Here is an 18,338-nt window from a genome sequence, read left to right as displayed (position 1 = left end):
ATAAGTGTTGTATGAACAAACAAACATACCTGAACTAGCTTGGTAAGCATTGGTTTTGAAGCTGATAGATATGGCCAATCTTCTCCTGAGTTTGATGAGGAATGTTTCTGGTCTGCATTGCTCCCCGTAAGTTTGTCAACGACCTTCTTGACTATGTTTTTGTAAGCATTCTTTGTTCATCATGATTCATGAAGAGTGAATTCAGCTATACATAACAACAATATACAACAAAAATATGGATGGTGGAAAAATATGTGATTCAAAATAAGGCATGATTGTTTGATTACTTCTTATAACGCTCCACGTTGGGAACAACTACTATCACACTTAATTCCCCAAAAATGCAACATGGCAAATAAGTGGACTTAACCGAGAGGCGAGAGTTATCGTTAGACAACCAAACTGCAACGTATGGCAAAGAAATTGTTTATCTTTGAAAAGCCTTCTATCTTAAAGAAATTAATGGGCTTTATAGCGCTGAGAAATTTGGGCTTTGTAAGATTGACATCTCCCTCTCTGATGATTCATATTATGCAATCCAATATCTAAGATTTAACCATTTATTTCCTCAATATCGTGAATTTGTATATGCATATACTGTATATGCATGCATGTCTTAAACATTTTACCTACCTAAAGATCGTTAAAATAGAGGGATATCATAAGTAATATCGACCTTTCCAAGCATACCGACATAGACTTAGATGAGTTTCGTCTGAACTCTTCCAAAAGTTTGAATTTGAACTTACTAACATTGAAGTTATCGTTTTTTGAGAAGGATCCATGGTCTAGTAGTATTTCTTCTGACAGTTGAGTGTCAGAGGTCTCGAGTTCGAGTCACTCTGCCACCACGGTAGTACTAGTCTCTCCAAATAAAAATTCTTTCATACGTGTAGGGGTAAGCGGTGTATACTAAGTCGTAGGTAGGAATTTTCTTTGGATATGGGGCCGCTTTGCGGTGGGACTTGTCAATATAAAAATTGTACCTTAACAGTTTTTTCTTAAACCAAGTGGTGGTGGTCTAGTGGTTTTCATTTGAAGAGGAGTTGCCTTGTTGGTCCACGCCAGAGATCGATTTTTCTCAAACGCGAAATTGCTAGTTATTTCTACTTCCCATTTTCACCTAATTTTCCCTAGACCCTAGAAAAACTAAGGGCTTCAGCCTGAATCTCCTAATTATCAAGAAAAAAAAAAGTTATCGTTTTGGGAATTCAAATCATGTCAAACAATAAGAAAATAATTAGGTATGAAATATACTCTTGACAAACATAACAACCCTTACCGCAAAATATTAAGGAATTAATTTGGCCAAGCCCAGGGATTGATCACATGCAGAATCTTATCATAAACCCTATTTAATCACCCAAATCTTATTAATTAATCAATCAACTAACAAGATATTGATATCAGTATCTCCATCACTAATCACGTACTAATCATTAACCACAACCAAATCCAAGAGTAAACAATTTGGCCAGGAAGGAAGGATGTTAACACCGATTTTTTTCTTTTCTTTTTTCCCAATAAGAGAAGCATATAGTATATCCGGTATTTAATTTGTACAAAATGTACAGCGTGAAACCTCGTCATAAATTCGATGCTATGCATTTATTTGGTGATAATTTACTACGTTTTTTGGTAAGTTAAATTCGTCTAACGTTACATGATTTGTCTAAGTTAAATCACATATATTTTTTGGATATAATAAATAACATATTTTGCTAACTAATTCGTATAAATGAGTAATAATTTTAGTCTAAATAATTATAATACTCGATTATTCGTCTATAATATATTTATATGTTTGTGTAAATTCAACAAAAAAAAAAGAAGTAAATTCGTTTTTATGTTTTAAACTGTTAGAGATAAACCTATGGACTTATGGTGTATATACAGAATTGACCGGTCCACGGAAAAGTCAACAAAACCCAGCAATTGCATGGGACTCGAGACAGTAGCTAATAGTTTTTTTCCTCCTAAATACTTTAGTTTATCTTATATGGTACAATTAGTCTTCTTCTTTTTTTTTGTCATCTATGGTACAATTAGTCGTAGTGCCTTTTTTGGCATCAAGATAGTATTAATGAGTAGGAGCCTATTTTAGGCTTCGTGGAAAGATGAACTCACATTACTACGTACATCGATGAACCACTATTTCTAACTAGTTTCGTATCACTGAATATAAAACTAGCTAGTTATTTCCATGACAAATCCGAATACAACCACGTATCATTGAATATATATCCATCACGAATTCAAACTCAACCACATAAAGACACGAAGCAAGAATACATAAGCTCTTTGAAATTGGAGACGATGCGTGTAGAGTACTCAACTTACGAATGAAATGTATAACGTTGTCAACACTCTCCCATTTATACACTTTTTCGTAGTTTAAAATAATAATTAAGCAAAAAGAAAAAGTTCACCAATTTGAAACATTCCACGTTCAGGAGTTATCCACCATTAGTCTGTACTAAACTAATAAATCAGCTTTTTATTTTTATAACTGAATATACTCATTTGCTTCATGGTTCAATTATTTGCATGAATCACATTATCATGACGAAGATACGAGTTAGGTTTGGTACTGTATAACAAAAACAAGTTGCAGATTTTGTTTTTATCAATTATTAATTGGTTACCAAATTACGTGCGTACTTTGACCAATCAAATCTCTTGAGATTCGAACAATATCATCCAATGGTTCTCAAATCACAAAAATAAAAAGGTAGCGAGTTGTCGCATTATGTTACTTCATAAACTTTTTATTAATTTATAATTTGCATCCAATGAATCATTTGGTAGATTTGTATTATGCAGATAACATTTTGTGTATTCTTAATGTCTGAACATAAATAGAGAAGATTAAAAAAATAAAAATAAAAATAAAAAAAATAGAGAAGATTATGCGTCCTACAAGCTGGGGAAGAAATAGTTGTCATAATCAGTTTCAATAATTATATCATTTTCTCTTAAACCAAAGTTTCAATAATTTTAAAATGCAATCGAATAATCTGTTTGGTTATTGTAAAATTTTTGTAATTATATACTATAATGTATATCCACGTTATCATTTATGAATATTTTTGAGAAAAATAAAATAATATACACTATAGTAATATACAAATAACTATATATATAAGCACACATCGTCGACCACTAATGCTACATTATATTATATGAGATCTCTCTCTCTATATCTCTCACCTTCAAAATTTGAAGATTCCGCCATAGTTGCATATCAAGCTAGTTCGAGTCCAAAACTGCAGTCAAGATTACTGGTTCGTGTTCTTACACATATATTGTACTATAGTTTGCATAGTTACTCAGATTCTTGTTTTTTTCGTTTCAATATACAGATGATTGTATAAAATGATGCTTTATAGTTCTAACTTTTATACGTTCTAAAGAAGCAGGTTAAACTTAATTAAATTGCTGTTATCAAAATGTAACTACGTAAATAAGTCTGAATACGAACCTTCTTTGTTGTATACACTTATGACACAAGAAATTAACTACTGCCATTTTCTCATTGCCATTACATAGCGAAATATATAAATGAACTTACAACAAGTAGTTAACAAAAATTAACTGGTGAATGTATGGTAAAACTTATTGGATGTTGAGATACAATACGACCGCATATTTAATATCACCTACTATATATATATATATATATAAAATACCATTTCTTATTATTCTTATTCATCGTACTTAATATGAAAACTTTATAAATATAGCTTTAATTTATGTATTTTTTCGTTCTAAATACTCTTTCAAACGAACCACAAAATCTGTTTTTTAAACGTTCAAAACTAAAATTTTAAACTTTTTTTTTGGTCACATCTAAAATTTAAACCTTTCCGGTCTTGTTACATTCTGGATAAATTCTGGCCCCAAATGTAGCAATTTTAATGGTCTCTGGATATATGATGATTCGGTCATAATAAAATCTCCCTAATCTGTGGAAGGATTTAAACAAATAGTATTTTTGGAATTCTATTCAAACAAGAAAATATTGGTAGACAAAATTAAAATTTACCTATATATAAATTATGAAAATTCATTTAATTAGAAATTAGAATACATAGCTTACAAAATGGAAAAAGTAGAAAAGCATATTTACTCATTTGTTTAAAATAAGACAAAGCAATGTCAGGAGAAATAAAGGTAGGAATCTTCCGTGAAAATGAAATGTCTTTTTACACTACGGTAAATTTTCACAACCACAATTAATTCACTGCCTTACCCAAAGATGATCATGAATGGTAAAACTTTAGGTTAATAATTTGCCAATTATTTTTAAAAAAAGTATTTTAAGAAAATATTAAAGTGCATTCAAGAAAATAACACTATTGTTTGTGTGTAAGCAGCTAAGAAAAACTATTGTCAGAAAGAATTTTCGAAATTCAAGGGTAATTTACTTAATCTGGGTTTTGTCGACAATCGTGTATTTTCGTTAGTTCTGCGTAGCACTAAACATGATTCTGATCCAAACTCTTTTTTATTTTATATTAAATCGCCGTTGTTGCAGAGAGACATAAGCCCAAAAAGCACGAAAACAAAAGACAACAGTAAAAGAGAGTCTGAGAGATTGGTCGGGAGTAAGAAAGTTTTAATTGTCTCCTGTCTCCTGAATCGCGGCCACTTCGCCGTCAAAAAGATCTCAGAGATTCTCATTGGGCCGCCATTGATGCACCCAACCACTCTCTCTCTGAGACATAACGTAAATGTTTTGTCTGGTTTTTATATCTTCCTTAATCACACGGAGAAGAAACTTGAAATAACAAATCTTGCTTTGGTTTGAAGAAAAATCAAATCAAACCCGAGACCTAATTCCTCGTCGGCTATCAGAATTTGACTTCTTGTTGTGGATCATTGCTTCTTAACTAGACAAAGGTACGAACTTTTATCCAGACTTTTGATTATTCTATTCACTTCCTGAGTTTCAGGAACCGTCTTTTTTTGTTTAATCGATTAGTTTAAGAGATGTGTGGGTTTTTCATATTTTGTGATTAATGTAAGTTCAGAGAATTGAGTCGGGTTAGTTTTGTTGTTGTTTACTAATGGAAGATTTGGTTTTTCGCACTCTTTGTTAGGTTTTAAACATTTGAGGGATTTACGGTCCGTGAACCGCGTTGAGGCTACAAGAAGAAGGTTTATATAAGAAAAAGGAGGAAGCTTTTTAGTTTTTGGTGGAAGTTGTGATTGAAATGATGAGTGTGGGAAGAAGTGAAGTTGTTGTTGATGATTTGTTCTTTGATTCATCTGATGTTTTGTCTATTGGTGAACAAGTAGTAGTAGAAGAAGAAGAAGTAGAAGAAGCAGAGTTTCAAGTTTGGTCTGGTGAGCCAATTAGTGTTGAGGAACGTCGTGTACGGTTTCTCAAGAAAATGGGTTTATTAGAAGAGAGGTGTCTGGAGAGGATGGTAAGCGATTACAGTGATGAGGTTACTAGTTCTTCTTCAGATTCATCTCTCTGTGATAGTGGATTGCAGTGTTGTGTTAGAGAGGAGAACTATGGATCAACTACTTCAATCTCTGATGAGGAACTAGAAGGAGTGGATGATGATGATGATGATTCAGAAGAAATCTCAAGTAATGCTTCCACCAGTCCATCGCGGAGTTCCAGCAAGAAAAGCGCGAAAAAATGGTTGTTCAATTGCTTTTCAGCAGGAGTGAAGGATAAAGATTTCAAATACAAATCAAGTGAAGAGACAATGAGCAAAGTGAAAGTGAAGACTAACAAGAAGAGTCATGTAGAGTTATCTGCAGCTTACATGGTACAAAAGATTAATGGACACAAAGGGAAAATTTGGACATTAAAGTTTAGTCCTGATGGTAAATACTTAGCAACCGGAGGCGAAGATGGAGTTGTAAAGATATGGCGAATCACGCTATCGGATTCTCTACTCGCCTCTTTTCTTCGACAACAAGAACCAATAAACCAACAAGCAGCATTGGTTCTGTTTCCTCAGAAAGCTTTTCATATCGAAGAAACACCGTTTCAAGAACTTTATGGTCATACCGGAGATGTCTTGGACTTAGCATGGTCAGACTCAAATGTGAGTTTATTACTTTGTTTTTCTTTTCTTGTTTTTGAGATTTGTTGATTCATTACTTATAAAATCTGTTGTCTTTGGTGATTTGGCTTTGCAGTTGCTTCTTTCAGCTTCTAAAGACAAGACAGTTCGGTTATGGAGAACTGGTTGTGATCAATGTCTTCATGTCTTCCATCATAACAACTACGGTAAGTATTTTTTGCATCTCAAGTTGTTTGTTCTGAAATCTTTGCAAAAACGTTTGTTAACTCACTCATGTTGCTTTTGTCTTTCAAATACAGTGACTTGCGTTGAATTCAATCCTGTAAATAAGAACAACTTCGCAAGTGGGTCTATAGATGGAAAAGCTCGAATCTGGGGTTTGTCAGAAGAAAGAGTTGTCGCTTGGACCGATGTTCGTGATTCCATTTCTGCAATCTCTTACCAACCAAACGGAAATGTAATTTGACATTCTCTGTCTATTCTCTACTCAAAAGATCATCCTTTCTAAAAAAACTCAACTTTGCTCTGTTTTTGCTTCAGGGGTTTGTTGTTGGTTGCATCACTGGGAACTGTAGGTTCTATCAAATCTTAGATAACGATGTGATAATGGATGAACAGATTCTTATCCGGGGAAGGAATAGAATCACCGCCGTGGAGTTTTGTCCTGGAAGCTCCGAGAAAATTTTAGTATCTTCTGAAGATTCGAAAGTTCGAATATTTGACAAAACACAAATGATTCACAAATTCAAAGGTATAAAAAAAAATCTTTGAATCTTGATTTTACACTTCTTGAAATCTGTGTTTTGATTATTTTTTTTATAAAAAAATTCAGCTCCATCGAATTTTGGGAGACAATCGTCGGCGTCGTTTGTTTCTTCCACCGGAAAACATATTTTATCAGTTAGACGAGGTGTCGGAGTTTATCTCTGGAACAACGATGCGTTTCCTTCGAGGAAAGGCGCAAAATCGTCGCGTTCTTTCGAGTATTTTCATTCGCCGGGGGTTTCCGCGGTGGCGGCTTGGACTCAACCGGAAACAAAAGTGTCGAAAGTAGCCGGTGATGATGAAGAATCACGGCGCGTTATGAGAAAAATACAGAGCTCTGGGAGATTGTCTCGCTCCTGTCGTGTTACCGCCACGTGGCCGGAGGAGAAGCTCCTTATGAATGTAGGAAGTTACGATAGTAACCTTCCCGTCGGCGAGTTTGATCTTGCCGAGGCGTGGAGACTGGTGATCGTGACCGTGAGCTTGGATGGGATGATTAGGACATTCCATAACTATGGACTGCCACGTACATTTTAGAGATCGATAATCTATTTTTGTTTTAAATAGGAGAAAACAAAAATTGATTTTTTGTTTGGTTTTTGTTTTGGTGTCTAAATATATGTAGATTTTCTAGTTTCTAGTCCTTCGCTTCCAAGTTCCTCGATGGCTCAATGCCAATTTAGTCAGATAAGATTATGCTGCAACTGCTAGAGCGACTCTCTCCTACTTCATTTTAGTCCATACTAGTTCATTTTATCTCCAAGAAAATGACTCCGTTTTGCTTCAAAGCTCAAAGATGATTCTTTTTTTAATGGGCCCTCTTGAAAAATGGGTAAAATCTTGGTCTTTTTACAGATAGCAAACATATACAAATTATGGAGAAAACAGGATTATATTGATGCAGCTTCGTTGTAGACAGACTTGTAGTCGTTTTCTTCATTTTCCCATTCCTCTGCTAAATTATTAAATCCAACAAAAACAAATTTTCTTCTGTTGCTTGATAAAATCTATGTGGAATATCTATATCTACACACTACTGAAGACCAAGAAGTAAACATTAGTTTGCCTGATCTTCACCTACCTCAAACGAGAAGTAGAAGTTTTTATGGTGACTTTTGTATTTAGAGAAACAATGGGATTCCAGTTTAAGTTGGCTCTTTTTAACTTTGCTAACATATGCCTGAAAGTGGAAGACAAGAACTTGGTTTAAGAAACCTCAAGCGATTGCGATTTTGGGTCTTAAGCTTGAAAAAAGTGTTGTATGGAACAAACAAACTAACATATCGGAACAAGCTTGGCTTTGGTTTTAAAGCTGATAGATAATGGTCGAACCATAACCGGTATGGCCCAAGATGTTCATGTTTTTTAAAACTCACCAAAGCTATATCACTAACCCACACATTCTTGCAGAAGGTTTTAGAATCACAAAGCATAACTCACCTACCCCTAAACCAACTCCAATTTCTCTCCTCCTCTATTAAATCTTTCTCAATCATCTTTCTTTGAGTCTTTTGCCTTGGAATCCTGATCATGGCGTCTTCTCTCACTTCCAAATCCATTCTCGGATGCACCAAACCCGCTTCTTCTTCTTTTCTTCCGTCGGAGCTCCGTCGTCTCTCTTCTCCCGCCGTTCAGATATCTCTCCATTCACAAACCAGGAAGAACTTCCGTGAGTTCTCTGATTCTTTTCAAAATTTTTAGATTTGAAGCCTGTATCTAGCTTAAAGAAGAAAGATGTGTGATTTGAATCTCTAGGGCAGTCGTGGGGATTGAAGAAGAGTGATCTGATGCTAAATGGTTCTGAGATTCGTCCTGTGAAGGTTAGGGCTTCTGTTTCCACGGCGGAGAAAGCTTCGGAGATTGTGCTTCAACCCATTAGAGAAATCTCGGGTCTCATTAAGCTTCCTGGCTCCAAGTCTCTCTCTAATCGAATTCTGCTTCTCGCTGCTCTATCTGAGGTATATATAAATGTATCACTTCATTTCTTCCTTCTCTGTACTCCGAATTTAGATTATTAAAGATATAAACTTTACCATTTTGCTGTGCTTATATAGGGAACTACTGTAGTGGACAACTTGTTGAACAGTGATGACATCAATTACATGCTTGATGCGTTGAAGATATTGGGACTTAATGTGGAAACTCACAGTGAAAACAATCGTGCTGTAGTTGAAGGATGTGGCGGGGTATTTCCAGCTTCCATTGATTCCAAGAGTGATATCGAACTTTACCTCGGCAATGCAGGAACAGCAATGCGTCCACTTACCGCCGCAGTTACTGCTGCAGGTGGCAACGCAAGGTATATTGAAGGAGTAAATGCTGAATAGTTTTGATTTCTTAAGAATCGATCTTGTTTTGATGCTTTTCAATCGGTTTATTTCAGTTATGTCCTTGATGGGGTGCCTCGGATGAGAGAGAGACCTATAGGGGATTTGGTTGTTGGTCTTAAGCAGCTTGGTGCTGATGTTGAATGTACTCTTGGCACTAACTGCCCTCCTGTTCGTGTCAACGCTAATGGTGGCCTTCCTGGTGGAAAGGTGAGATCTTGCAAATGGCATGTGAATTTATAACTTTATAAACACTTGCAGCAATTTGTGTTCATCATAGCCTTACTTGACAAGATTTCATTTTTTTTGTTTGTTGTCAATGTATTGTTCCTGAAAACGAATTGTTTTTTTTTAGTAGGGATTAGTTTTCTCTCTTGATTACCCTTTTCCTTGTATGGTTTCTTTATTGACGCATCGAACATTTTTTGCATTTGCAGGTGAAGCTTTCTGGATCTATTAGTAGTCAGTACTTGACCGCTCTGCTCATGGCAGCTCCCTTAGCTCTTGGAGACGTCGAAATTGAAATTGTCGATAAATTGATTTCTGTTCCGTATGTTGAAATGACATTGAAGTTGATGGAACGTTTTGGGGTAAGTGCTGAGCATAGTGAAAGCTGGGATCGTTTCTTTGTTAAGGGTGGGCAAAAATACAAGTAAGAGTTATTATTCTCTTCCTTTTCTGAAATCACATACCTTAGATTGACAAAATAATGACTAATATGGGAAATGATTCAGGTCGCCGGGTAATGCTTACGTAGAAGGTGATGCTTCTAGTGCTAGTTATTTCCTGGCTGGTGCTGCCATTACCGGTGAAACTGTCACTGTTGAAGGTTGTGGAACGACCAGTTTGCAGGTAATATTTGTACACTGAATCATCAAAGAGGCTGTTAAGTTTATAGTGAAATTCGTTTAGGTCAAAGTTTCATCTTTTTAAGGCTTTGACAAGTTGTATGTAACATATTCGCAAGAATCTAAGTTCAATTTTTGTGATGAATCTCTAGGGAGATGTGAAATTTGCCGAGGTTCTTGAGAAAATGGGATGTAAAGTGTCCTGGACAGAGAACAGTGTGACTGTGACAGGGCCGTCTAGAGATGCTTTTGGAATGAGACACTTGCGGGCTATTGATGTCAACATGAACAAAATGCCTGATGTAGCAATGACTCTTGCCGTCGTTGCTCTCTTTGCCGATGGTCCAACCACCATTAGAGATGGTAAGTAAAAAGCTCTCTCTTATAATATAAGGTTTCTCAAGATTCATGGTCACTTAATTCTATTTGGTCAATATAGTGGCTAGCTGGAGAGTAAAGGAGACGGAAAGGATGATTGCCATTTGCACAGAGCTTAGAAAAGTAAAATTCTTCTTCTCTCTCTCTCTTTCTGTTTACAGTGCTCATTCTAAGAAATTTTGCGGTATTTGTGTCCAGCTGGGAGCTACAGTGGAAGAAGGTTCAGATTATTGTGTGATTACTCCGCCGAAAAAGGTGAAACCGGCAGAGATTGATACATATGATGATCATAGAATGGCAATGGCATTCTCTCTTGCAGCTTGTGCTGATGTTCCAATCACCATCAATGACCCCGGTTGCACCAGGAAAACCTTCCCCGACTACTTCCAAGTCCTTGAAAGAATCACAAAGCATTAAACAAAAAAACTCTAAAATCTCCACTGTTTTTTCTTCTGATCCAAGCTTATCTGTTTCCATTTTTCTTGTCTCTGTAACATTATTAGAAAGCAAGAGTAGTGTTTGTTTGTGTGTACCTGAACTGAGTGAGATTTGAGATGCAATCATTGAATCGGCTTTGGTATATCATTTTACTCTGTTTTTCAGGGTGTTTGTTCAGGTTCTCTCTAGTTATCATCCACTCCAAACAGGTCCCATGATGTCTAACGTTTTGGTTCTAAGAATGAACAGAACAAACAATACACTGCGATAACCGGTGCTTGGAAGTTGTGTTAATTGAAGAAACAATGGCAATAGCTGCATACTTATAGTTGCAGGAGTGAAAAATGAGATAAGAGGAATGCAAATATGCAATTGCAGGTTCTATTTTTTTTTTGCTGCCAATGTTATTACCAAAAGGGCTACAAGTGAGTATTCTCCAAGCTTGGATGAGGTTATTCAGGGTAATAGGGTATCAAGTTAGTAATAAGAGTCAGAGATACCATGAAAGGATTCCAAGTTGTAGTAAGAACAACTCAAATTCAAAGTGAAGTTTTGTGAGTTGTGTAATTGTGTTGGAGTTTTGCACAAATGAGAAGACTCTTATAGAAACAGAGGGGTTGAAGAAGAAGCGATATTTGCCCATCTCACTTGAAAACACTAACCGGAGATAAACCAAATTAATTGGAACTATTCTCAGTTATGGTTTGGTCCTCGTCGTTTTGGGTTAGTGTTGTTGGTAGGTGGAGAATTTTGCATTTGCATTTGCACAACGAAGAAGAAGACCACAAGAGCCATTTGCAATTAGGCATAATATATGTCCTAACTCACCAACCCCCTCAAAATTGCCACCAACTTCAAATTTCTCTCCTTTAAACCTTTCTCAATCATCTTTCTTCTGCCTTGGAATCCTGATCATGGCGTCGTCTTCTCTCACTTCGAAATCCATTCTCGGATCCACCAAACTCGGTTCTTCTTCTCTTCCCTCGGAGCTCCGTCGTCTCTCTTCTCCCGCCGTTCAGATCTCTCTCCGTACCCAAACCAGGAAGAACTTCCGTGAGTTCTCTCTCTCTGATTATTTTCGATAATTTCTTAGATTTTCTGTTTCTAGCATATAGAAGAAAGATGTGTAATTTGAATCTTTAGGGCAGTTATGGTTGACTGAATTTGATTCACATTTCCATTAGAACGAATTGGGGAGATGGAAAGTTGAAAGCTTTAGGAGTTTTTGAATTCTGGTTTTTAAATTGGCAGAGATACAAGCTACTGGAAGTTCATATGGGACTCATTTTCGAGTTTCAACTTTTGGAGAATCACATGGAGGAGGAGTTGGTTGTATCATTGATGGTTGTCCTCCTCGTATTCCACTTACTGAATCTGATTTGCAATTCGATCTCGATAGAAGGTATTTTGAGGAAGAAGAAAGCTCTTACTATATAATATGATCGTTTGATTTACATGTTGGTTTGCTTTATTAGGAGGCCTGGTCAGAGCAGGATCACAACTCCTAGAAAAGAGACTGATACTTGCCGGATATCGTCTGGAGTCTCTGAAGGTCTAGTTATACATTCTATTTCATAGTTTGAGTTTGATTTTGTTTCTCAGCCGTTGTTCTAATTGTTGATATCCATAAATTTGCAGGAATGACGACAGGAACACCTATCCATGTGTTTGTACCAAACACAGATCAGAGAGGACTTGTAAGTTTTTTTTACTTCTCTATGCATATAACTGTACTCGATATTGTTAACTAGACTTTTGCTATTTGCATTAGAAAGACAACAGTTTTGAAGTATAGAAAGCCTGTAGATTCTAACCTTTGAGGAACTCACTGGATTTTCAGGATTACAGTGAAATGTCGGTTGCCTATAGACCATCGCATGCTGATGCAACTTATGACATGAAGTATGGTGTCAGATCAGTGCAGGTATCTTTTTCTGTTAAATTACTCACATGCTACTTTTCTTGGTAAGGTTTTATGTGTTCAAAGGCATTGTTCAGCTTAACATACCTTAAGCGTTATTCTTTTCAAGGGTGGAGGAAGATCTTCAGCTAGAGAGACCATTGGAAGAGTTGCTCCTGGAGCTTTGGCCAAGAAAATTTTGAAGCAATTTGCAGGAACTGAGGTGTGTTTACTTTCTGATTTTGCAAATGACACTGCTCTCAAAGAATCAATTTACATTGAACTTTTTATATCCCTTCTCATGTTTGGTTCTTCTTTCATCTCTCTATTTTTTCTATCTTAGTATATCCTTGCAAATAAGATGCCCCTTATTAACTCAGTGACCCAATTCTAATGATTCACGCAACTCTTTAAAGTTTGCTTCTGGACTTGCTTATGTTTGTCTCTGTTGTTTTTTTGTGTCTCCAGATTCTTGCCTATGTCTCGCAAGTTCACCATGTTGTACTTCCAGAAGAATTGGTAGACCACGAGAATTTAACACTCGAACAGGTGCAAATCCTTTTTCAAAGTATAATTTACATGTTGTTTTTTGAGTAGTTTTCATACTGTAACGGAGGTAAAACCCATTTTGGTGACCTGGTTCTTGCTGTCAATTTTCTGCAACTTTCATCCACCGTTATAACTATTTTCTTAATAGTATTTCTTCTTATTAAGGTTCTTCTGGTGATATTCTTACCTCATTTTGTTTATTTTACAGATAGAAAATAACATTGTCAGATGCCCTAATCCCGAGTATGCGGAAAAGATGATAGCTGCGATTGATGCTGTCAGGACAAAAGGGAACTCTGTTGGTGGTGTTGTGACCTGCATTGTTCGGAATGCTCCACGTGTATGAACTCACTATACCATGAGCTTAATCTGTGCGTCCTCATGTAGTTTGATTAATGAACTTCAGTGAATGCTTATTTAAACTACTATTCGCAGGGGCTTGGTACACCGGTTTTCGATAAACTTGAAGCAGAACTGGCAAAAGCTTGTATGTCGCTACCTGCAACTAAGGGATTTGAGTTTGGAAGCGGCTTTGCAGGTATAGAAAGTTATACTTTTCTCTCCTTTGTCCAATCTAAAATCAACCTCCTTTGGAGCTGTATAAATCATACGCAAATGAACCCGCAGGTACCTTTTTGACTGGTCTTGAACACAATGATGAGTTCTATACCGATGAAAATGGAAGAATACGTACCAGAACCAACCGATCTGGTGGAATTCAGGTTAGTTAAGTCTTGTATTTAATATGTCAATAATAAACTACATTTCTCCTGAGAGAATTCCTAATATTGGTCAATTTGTATAGGGAGGGATCTCAAATGGTGAAATAATAAACATGAGAGTAGCCTTCAAGCCAACATCAACAATTGGAGTAAGTTTGTGATAAACTCATGCAGGATCTTTATAAACATAACAAATGTCAGCTTGAGATCATTGATGTTTTCTTTCCAATGCGCAGAGGAAGCAAAATACGGTAACCAGAGACAAGGTAGAAACCGAAATGATTGCGCGTGGTCGTCATGATCCTTGTGTTGTTCCACGAGGTGATTATATACACCGAATCCAAACCATTGAATCAATTCACTTTATTATTCGGGATTTTGATTTTGTGTTTGTTTGCAGCTGTGCCAATGGTGGAAGCAATGGTGGCTCTAGTTCTTGTGGATCAATTGATGGCGCAATACGCACAATGCCATTTGTTTCCAATAAATCCAGAGTTGCAGGAACCTCTCCAGATAGAGCAGCCGCAAAATGCTACTGCTTTGTAAGCAAATCTCGAGAAGATAAAGAGTCATAGAGAGTGAGAGTTCGCTTTTGTTGTGTGATTATTATGCTGAATAAAAAAATGTTAATTTTGTGCCCACCAGAAAAACAAAGAACATGATTTTTTATAAGAGGATTTGCTTCTATATCATTCAGCTAAATGTGATTTTACCACGAACATAAACTATTTTCTATAATTTTTTTGGTGTAAAACCAAACACTTTTCTACAACATACATGATACATGTAAATATACAAACAAACGTAACTAATTACACATTGCTCTGTTCTCTGTTTTTTTTCGTACTCTCGTGGGACGAAAACCGACGTAGTTTTTTTCAGATGTTTTTACTTGGTTTTCTTGTTATCGTCTTTGCTCTGTTCAAGAAGGACCGGAGCAGCCGGAATGCTAAACCACCACTCTTTAAGCCGCCGCATCAACCGTTCCGTGCTTGCTCTTCGTGGTGGTGAGTATCTTGTGAACAGTTCAAGAAACACCACCAGAATCAGATTGTTCCAAGGCACCAATGCCATCATCGTTGCAGCGATCACAATCGCAACCGCAAACTTCTCACTCGCCTGTTTTTCGATAACATTTAAGTGGTTGCAGAAAACTAAAAACCACGTCTGGAAAACGCTTAAAAAGTTGGAATTGAAGGTAGAGAGAGACCTGTGGGAAAAGCGAAAGTAATAAAGCTCGGAACTTGAGGAGAACAATGTTTGCGTCTTGGATTAACTGTTCGAGCTGTGAAATGGCGTTTTGGACCGCTAAAAGCTGTTCCATTGTGTTCATAGGAGGCGGTGCCATGACTTTCAGCTCGATCATTACTTTCTCTCTATTGCTGAAATATCTCGTTAGAACCATGAAACCCGCTATAAAGAGAGTTGCAATCGCGAAAACATAGCCAATCCACCCCCTAAACCCCGGAAGAAAAACAAAAGATTTCAGAGAATTGTAGCTAACAAACAAAATGAATGCATAATAAAAGATGTTACCTGTAAATTATGAAAGTGGACAAGAGACAGAAAACAAAAGACTTCAATGGATCTTCCCAATATACTAATGACAAAAGCCAATTCCCTATTTCTGTAGCCGGAAGTAGTAGTTCCTGCAAAAACCTCAGTCTTTAAAATCTATTGCATGAAATGCTACAATTGTTGTGTTTTATTTTTTTACCTTCATCACTGCTACATTGGTGTCAATTCCATCAACTTTAACTCCATTAACAGTCTCTTGCGCAAGAACCACTTTCTCATAGTTCTTTCTTGATTGCTTAACTGCTTTCTCCAATGGATTCACATCTCCAACCATCACCTCACCTACCACTAGACTACTTCTACTCTTTGGACTTGTTGCTCCAAACACCAAACCCAACTGCGAAACCATATCCGAGGCCGAGATCGAGTGCAATGTCCCTGATAAAAGAATTTTTATCAACATAGAATTCTGTAAAACCAGGAAATTACAGTTTGCATAATACGTAATTAATGTTACCTTCTTTGGCTTTGGCAGTTCGGTCAAGTACTCTAGAACTCGACATCTCTGCAAGCGTCTCCAGTATACGATCTCCACCAGGAAGCTGATCGCAGAGATTGAACGGAAGAAGATTCTCGTAACGCACAGGGTTTGTCAAACCAACTTCTTGAATGGCCTGCACGCGTAATATGCCGAGGACAGCTTTTGAGATAGCTTCATCTTTCGCCACACTGTTGATCTTGAACTTCTTTATGTATCTGTGAACATATAACACTTCTAGGATTATCGCGAGCCAGTAATCTCTTCGTGTGTGACCCTTAAGCTCAGGGAACTCCATTACTACTGGTTCTGGTCTACAGAACAAGAGACATTAAAATATGTAACTGAACCAGTAAGAAAAGAAGTGAATACAAAACAAGTCATAATAACATCATTCCTTACAGGGAAATAGACTTGTAAGAGACGGCCTTATCAAAAAGCCGAGTCCCCCAAGGACCGGTTAACTCGGGTTTAATGACTTGTTTCAGATCATCAGATAGGCTATAACGCTTTGGTGTGTCGAAGGATACAACCTTTATAGCCTCAAAATATAGTGAATGATCAGTAAGAATCAAGCGACCTGCATTTAACAATACTAAATTCAATCAACCAAATAGAGAGGAGAATTTTCACACTTTGCTTGTGCAGAGAAAAACATACCTGGCCATGTAGATATTCCAATATGTTCAAGAACTGGTTGGGTAGTAACTGTACCATCGAGCTCAAGAATCTTTTCTCCTTTTGATCGAACACCAGAAAGTAAAGATGACTCGGACTGGCTCTTCATCTTCTTTATTGCTCTAGAAAGTGATCCCGGATTCAGATTCACAATGTTCTTCTGGAGAATGTTTATAAGGATGAAAGATTATATTTACCTTTCAAGTCCATACAAATACTTGTCATAAACATAAAACTGAAGCCGAACACTGTTTGAGACGGAAGTCAGTATCCCAAACAAATTCTCACATATGATCACATCAGCTATTATCGGAACTGCTGGAGCAATCCGTGAGAAGGCTTCTAAACCAACGGTTGGATCTTCATCAACCTGCTTCCATGTTTGAAAATATAAGGACCAAGTCTTGACTCAATAGACCACAGACACAGAAATCAAAAGTCCTTACTTACACTGAGTAATGTCTGGCTAGCAGCGGAAGGCACCTCCCAAGCGACCATCATATCAAAAGTTAAACGTCGAAAACTTTTATCACTTAAATGACCTGTTACTCCAACAGACAGTGCAAGTGCCCTGAAACAGCAGTACTCTAGAAAGTTTCTTGGAAACATTGAAGGCTGCTTAACAGACTCAGACGCCTCCTGTTTGAAACTATCTTGTAGCTCACTTACTGCAACACCAAGTATCCTGCATCAAATGTTTCCCATTACTGTACAGTAACAAATCAAAAGCTCGCTTATCTTGATCAAGAATTGAACTTTTTCTCAAACAGGAACTAAACTCCATATAAGACCTTTAATCCGAATTCAATGCTGTGGATTAAAAAGGTAACTAAAAATGAAAGGTTCTTACTTTGAACACCTGCGAATAACAACATTTGCTACTGGAGAAAGCTCAGGTATCCAATTGGCACCAGCAGATGGAGAATTCTCAATCTCTTCGATTTCTTCATCAAAAGAACTTTGCTTCCCAAGCAACCATTTAAGTGAACTATCTTTAACCAGACCTTCTAGAACATCCATAGTTCTGCTCGACATACTTAGATTTCTTCACCTGGTAAAACCATTTCAAATATTTAGGCAAAGCCACTAGTTTATCCCAAAAAAACTGACTCTCTAAACTCAAACGACAGAGACTATATCATTCATCAAAATCTAAACTTTATTTGAAGTTTTAACACAGAGTTTACGCAGCTCAAATCATATGTGAGTCTGACTAGTTTGGTGAACATTTCTGATCAGATTCCTAAATTAAAGAGGAAGTCAATGTTTTCTCAACTAACCCACCTTGAATCCAACTAACTTCACAACTATGAATTGTTCTCCCACAACACCATAAACGCTTTCGTTTTCTCCAATTATCAAGATTCTGCCGTGAATTGGGGTTTAACGAAAAGTGACAAACAAGAGAAGCGGAGAAAGTGAGACGGTAAGGATCTCTCCGGTGTCGGCTTTTGTTTATCTATTCGAGGAAATGATAAGATACGATCAGTAACACGTGAGCAAAACGTGGCTTTGTTAAGTTAACGCCACGCCATCTACATTGAACGGCTCAGATTTGATCAAACGGCTTTCATTTACTTACAATCCTAAACCTACACGTGTCATGTTAGTAATTCGCAGCCGTTAGATC

General features: G+C 36.9%; 4 protein-coding genes and 1 non-coding gene across 10 annotated transcripts; 3 read left to right on the top strand and 2 right to left on the bottom strand.

Moving 5' to 3' along the window:
• Positions 1-319: 319 nt before the first annotated feature.
• On the bottom strand, positions 320-518 carry AT1G07507. Its single transcript, NR_139258.1, has one exon. It is a non-coding gene; the product is annotated as an other RNA (non-coding RNA).
• Positions 519-3,268: 2,750 nt separating this feature from the next.
• AT1G48870 (Transducin/WD40 repeat-like superfamily protein) lies at positions 3,269-7,551 on the top strand. 3 transcript variants are annotated; one of them, NM_001333361.1, is made up of 7 exons: positions 3,269-3,284; positions 4,538-4,902; positions 5,103-6,068; positions 6,163-6,253; positions 6,347-6,504; positions 6,588-6,798; positions 6,880-7,551. In NM_001333361.1, exons 3-7 carry the CDS (start codon positions 5,217-5,219, stop codon positions 7,347-7,349), a joined length of 1,782 nt encoding a protein of 593 aa, NP_001321006.1. In that variant the 5' UTR covers positions 3,269-3,284; positions 4,538-4,902; positions 5,103-5,216; the 3' UTR covers positions 7,350-7,551. The 3 variants fall into 3 exon arrangements, with proteins under 3 accessions (NP_001321006.1, NP_001319178.1, NP_175318.1); NM_001333360.1 differs by lacking the exon at positions 3,269-3,284 and having other exon boundaries at positions 4,422-4,902; NM_103781.2 differs by lacking the exons at positions 3,269-3,284; positions 4,538-4,902 and having other exon boundaries at positions 5,194-6,068; positions 6,880-7,387.
• Positions 7,552-8,006: 455 nt separating this feature from the next.
• On the top strand, positions 8,007-10,976 carry AT1G48860 (RNA 3'-terminal phosphate cyclase/enolpyruvate transferase, alpha/beta). 2 transcript variants are annotated; one of them, NM_103780.5, is made up of 9 exons: positions 8,007-8,481; positions 8,568-8,770; positions 8,867-9,111; positions 9,196-9,349; positions 9,577-9,791; positions 9,874-9,991; positions 10,140-10,350; positions 10,427-10,488; positions 10,564-10,976. In NM_103780.5, exons 1-9 carry the CDS (start codon positions 8,343-8,345, stop codon positions 10,780-10,782), a joined length of 1,566 nt encoding a protein of 521 aa, NP_175317.1. In that variant the 5' UTR covers positions 8,007-8,342; the 3' UTR covers positions 10,783-10,976. The 2 variants fall into 2 exon arrangements, with proteins under 2 accessions (NP_175317.1, NP_973996.1); NM_202267.1 differs by having other exon boundaries at positions 8,309-8,481; positions 8,573-8,770; positions 10,427-10,949.
• Positions 10,977-11,519: 543 nt separating this feature from the next.
• EMB1144 (chorismate synthase, putative / 5-enolpyruvylshikimate-3-phosphate phospholyase) lies at positions 11,520-14,769 on the top strand. 3 transcript variants are annotated; one of them, NM_103779.5, is made up of 13 exons: positions 11,520-11,856; positions 12,055-12,205; positions 12,279-12,355; positions 12,442-12,500; positions 12,644-12,727; positions 12,834-12,926; positions 13,172-13,252; positions 13,461-13,592; positions 13,688-13,790; positions 13,880-13,974; positions 14,058-14,123; positions 14,211-14,295; positions 14,375-14,769. In NM_103779.5, the coding sequence occupies exons 1-13, from the start codon at positions 11,718-11,720 to the stop codon at positions 14,518-14,520; spliced, it is 1,311 nt and encodes a 436-aa protein (NP_564534.1). In that variant the 5' UTR covers positions 11,520-11,717; the 3' UTR covers positions 14,521-14,769. The 3 variants fall into 3 exon arrangements, with proteins under 3 accessions (NP_564534.1, NP_001031157.1, NP_001031158.1); NM_001036080.2 differs by having other exon boundaries at positions 11,584-11,856; positions 14,213-14,295; NM_001036081.2 differs by having other exon boundaries at positions 11,584-11,856; positions 14,058-14,127; positions 14,217-14,295.
• Positions 14,643-18,318, bottom strand: AT1G48840 (heat-inducible transcription repressor (DUF639)). Its single transcript, NM_103778.5, has 11 exons — positions 17,993-18,318; positions 17,559-17,759; positions 17,159-17,393; positions 16,906-17,078; positions 16,691-16,830; positions 16,433-16,610; positions 16,010-16,344; positions 15,692-15,930; positions 15,511-15,623; positions 15,185-15,431; positions 14,643-15,093 (listed from the first exon to the last, which is right to left on the bottom strand). The coding sequence occupies exons 2-11, from the start codon at positions 17,741-17,743 to the stop codon at positions 14,863-14,865; spliced, it is 2,076 nt and encodes a 691-aa protein (NP_175315.2). The 5' UTR covers positions 17,744-17,759; positions 17,993-18,318; the 3' UTR covers positions 14,643-14,862.
• Positions 18,319-18,338: the final 20 nt, after the last annotated feature.

Source organism: Arabidopsis thaliana, assembly GCF_000001735.4.
Source record: "Arabidopsis thaliana chromosome 1 sequence".
NCBI lineage: Eukaryota > Viridiplantae > Streptophyta > Magnoliopsida > Brassicales > Brassicaceae > Arabidopsis > Arabidopsis thaliana.
Note: the sequence above shows the minus strand (reverse complement) of the source record. Positions and strands in the feature narration are given on the sequence as shown.

What these genes read in the sequence shown, in the direction of transcription:
- AT1G48860 (NM_103780.5), top strand. Translation starts at nt 8,343, where the DNA reads ATGGCGTCTTCTCTCACTTCCAAATCCATTCTCGGATGCACCAAACCC. An exon ending in TCCAACCACCATTAGAGATG is followed by an intron (nt 10,351 to 10,426) that starts GTAAGTAAAAAG and finishes TGGTCAATATAG; the next exon opens with TGGCTAGCTGGAGAGTAAAG. An exon ending in TTTGCACAGAGCTTAGAAAA is followed by an intron (nt 10,489 to 10,563) that starts GTAAAATTCTTC and finishes ATTTGTGTCCAG; the next exon opens with CTGGGAGCTACAGTGGAAGA.
- AT1G48870 (NM_001333361.1), top strand. Translation starts at nt 5,217, where the DNA reads ATGATGAGTGTGGGAAGAAGTGAAGTTGTTGTTGATGATTTGTTCTTT. An exon ending in TAGCATGGTCAGACTCAAAT is followed by an intron (nt 6,069 to 6,162) that starts GTGAGTTTATTA and finishes TTGGCTTTGCAG; the next exon opens with TTGCTTCTTTCAGCTTCTAA. An exon ending in CTTACCAACCAAACGGAAAT is followed by an intron (nt 6,505 to 6,587) that starts GTAATTTGACAT and finishes TTTTTGCTTCAG; the next exon opens with GGGTTTGTTGTTGGTTGCAT.
- EMB1144 (NM_103779.5), top strand. Translation starts at nt 11,718, where the DNA reads ATGGCGTCGTCTTCTCTCACTTCGAAATCCATTCTCGGATCCACCAAA. An exon ending in ATCGTCTGGAGTCTCTGAAG is followed by an intron (nt 12,356 to 12,441) that starts GTCTAGTTATAC and finishes ATAAATTTGCAG; the next exon opens with GAATGACGACAGGAACACCT. An exon ending in ATGGTGTCAGATCAGTGCAG is followed by an intron (nt 12,728 to 12,833) that starts GTATCTTTTTCT and finishes ATTCTTTTCAAG; the next exon opens with GGTGGAGGAAGATCTTCAGC.
- AT1G48840 (NM_103778.5), bottom strand. Translation starts at nt 17,743, where the DNA reads ATGTCGAGCAGAACTATGGATGTTCTAGAAGGTCTGGTTAAAGATAGT. An exon ending in TATTTGTATGGACTTGAAAG is followed by an intron (nt 16,831 to 16,905) that starts GTAAATATAATC and finishes ATCACTTTCTAG; the next exon opens with AGCAATAAAGAAGATGAAGA. An exon ending in TCCACTTTCATAATTTACAG is followed by an intron (nt 15,432 to 15,510) that starts GTAACATCTTTT and finishes TCCGGGGTTTAG; the next exon opens with GGGGTGGATTGGCTATGTTT.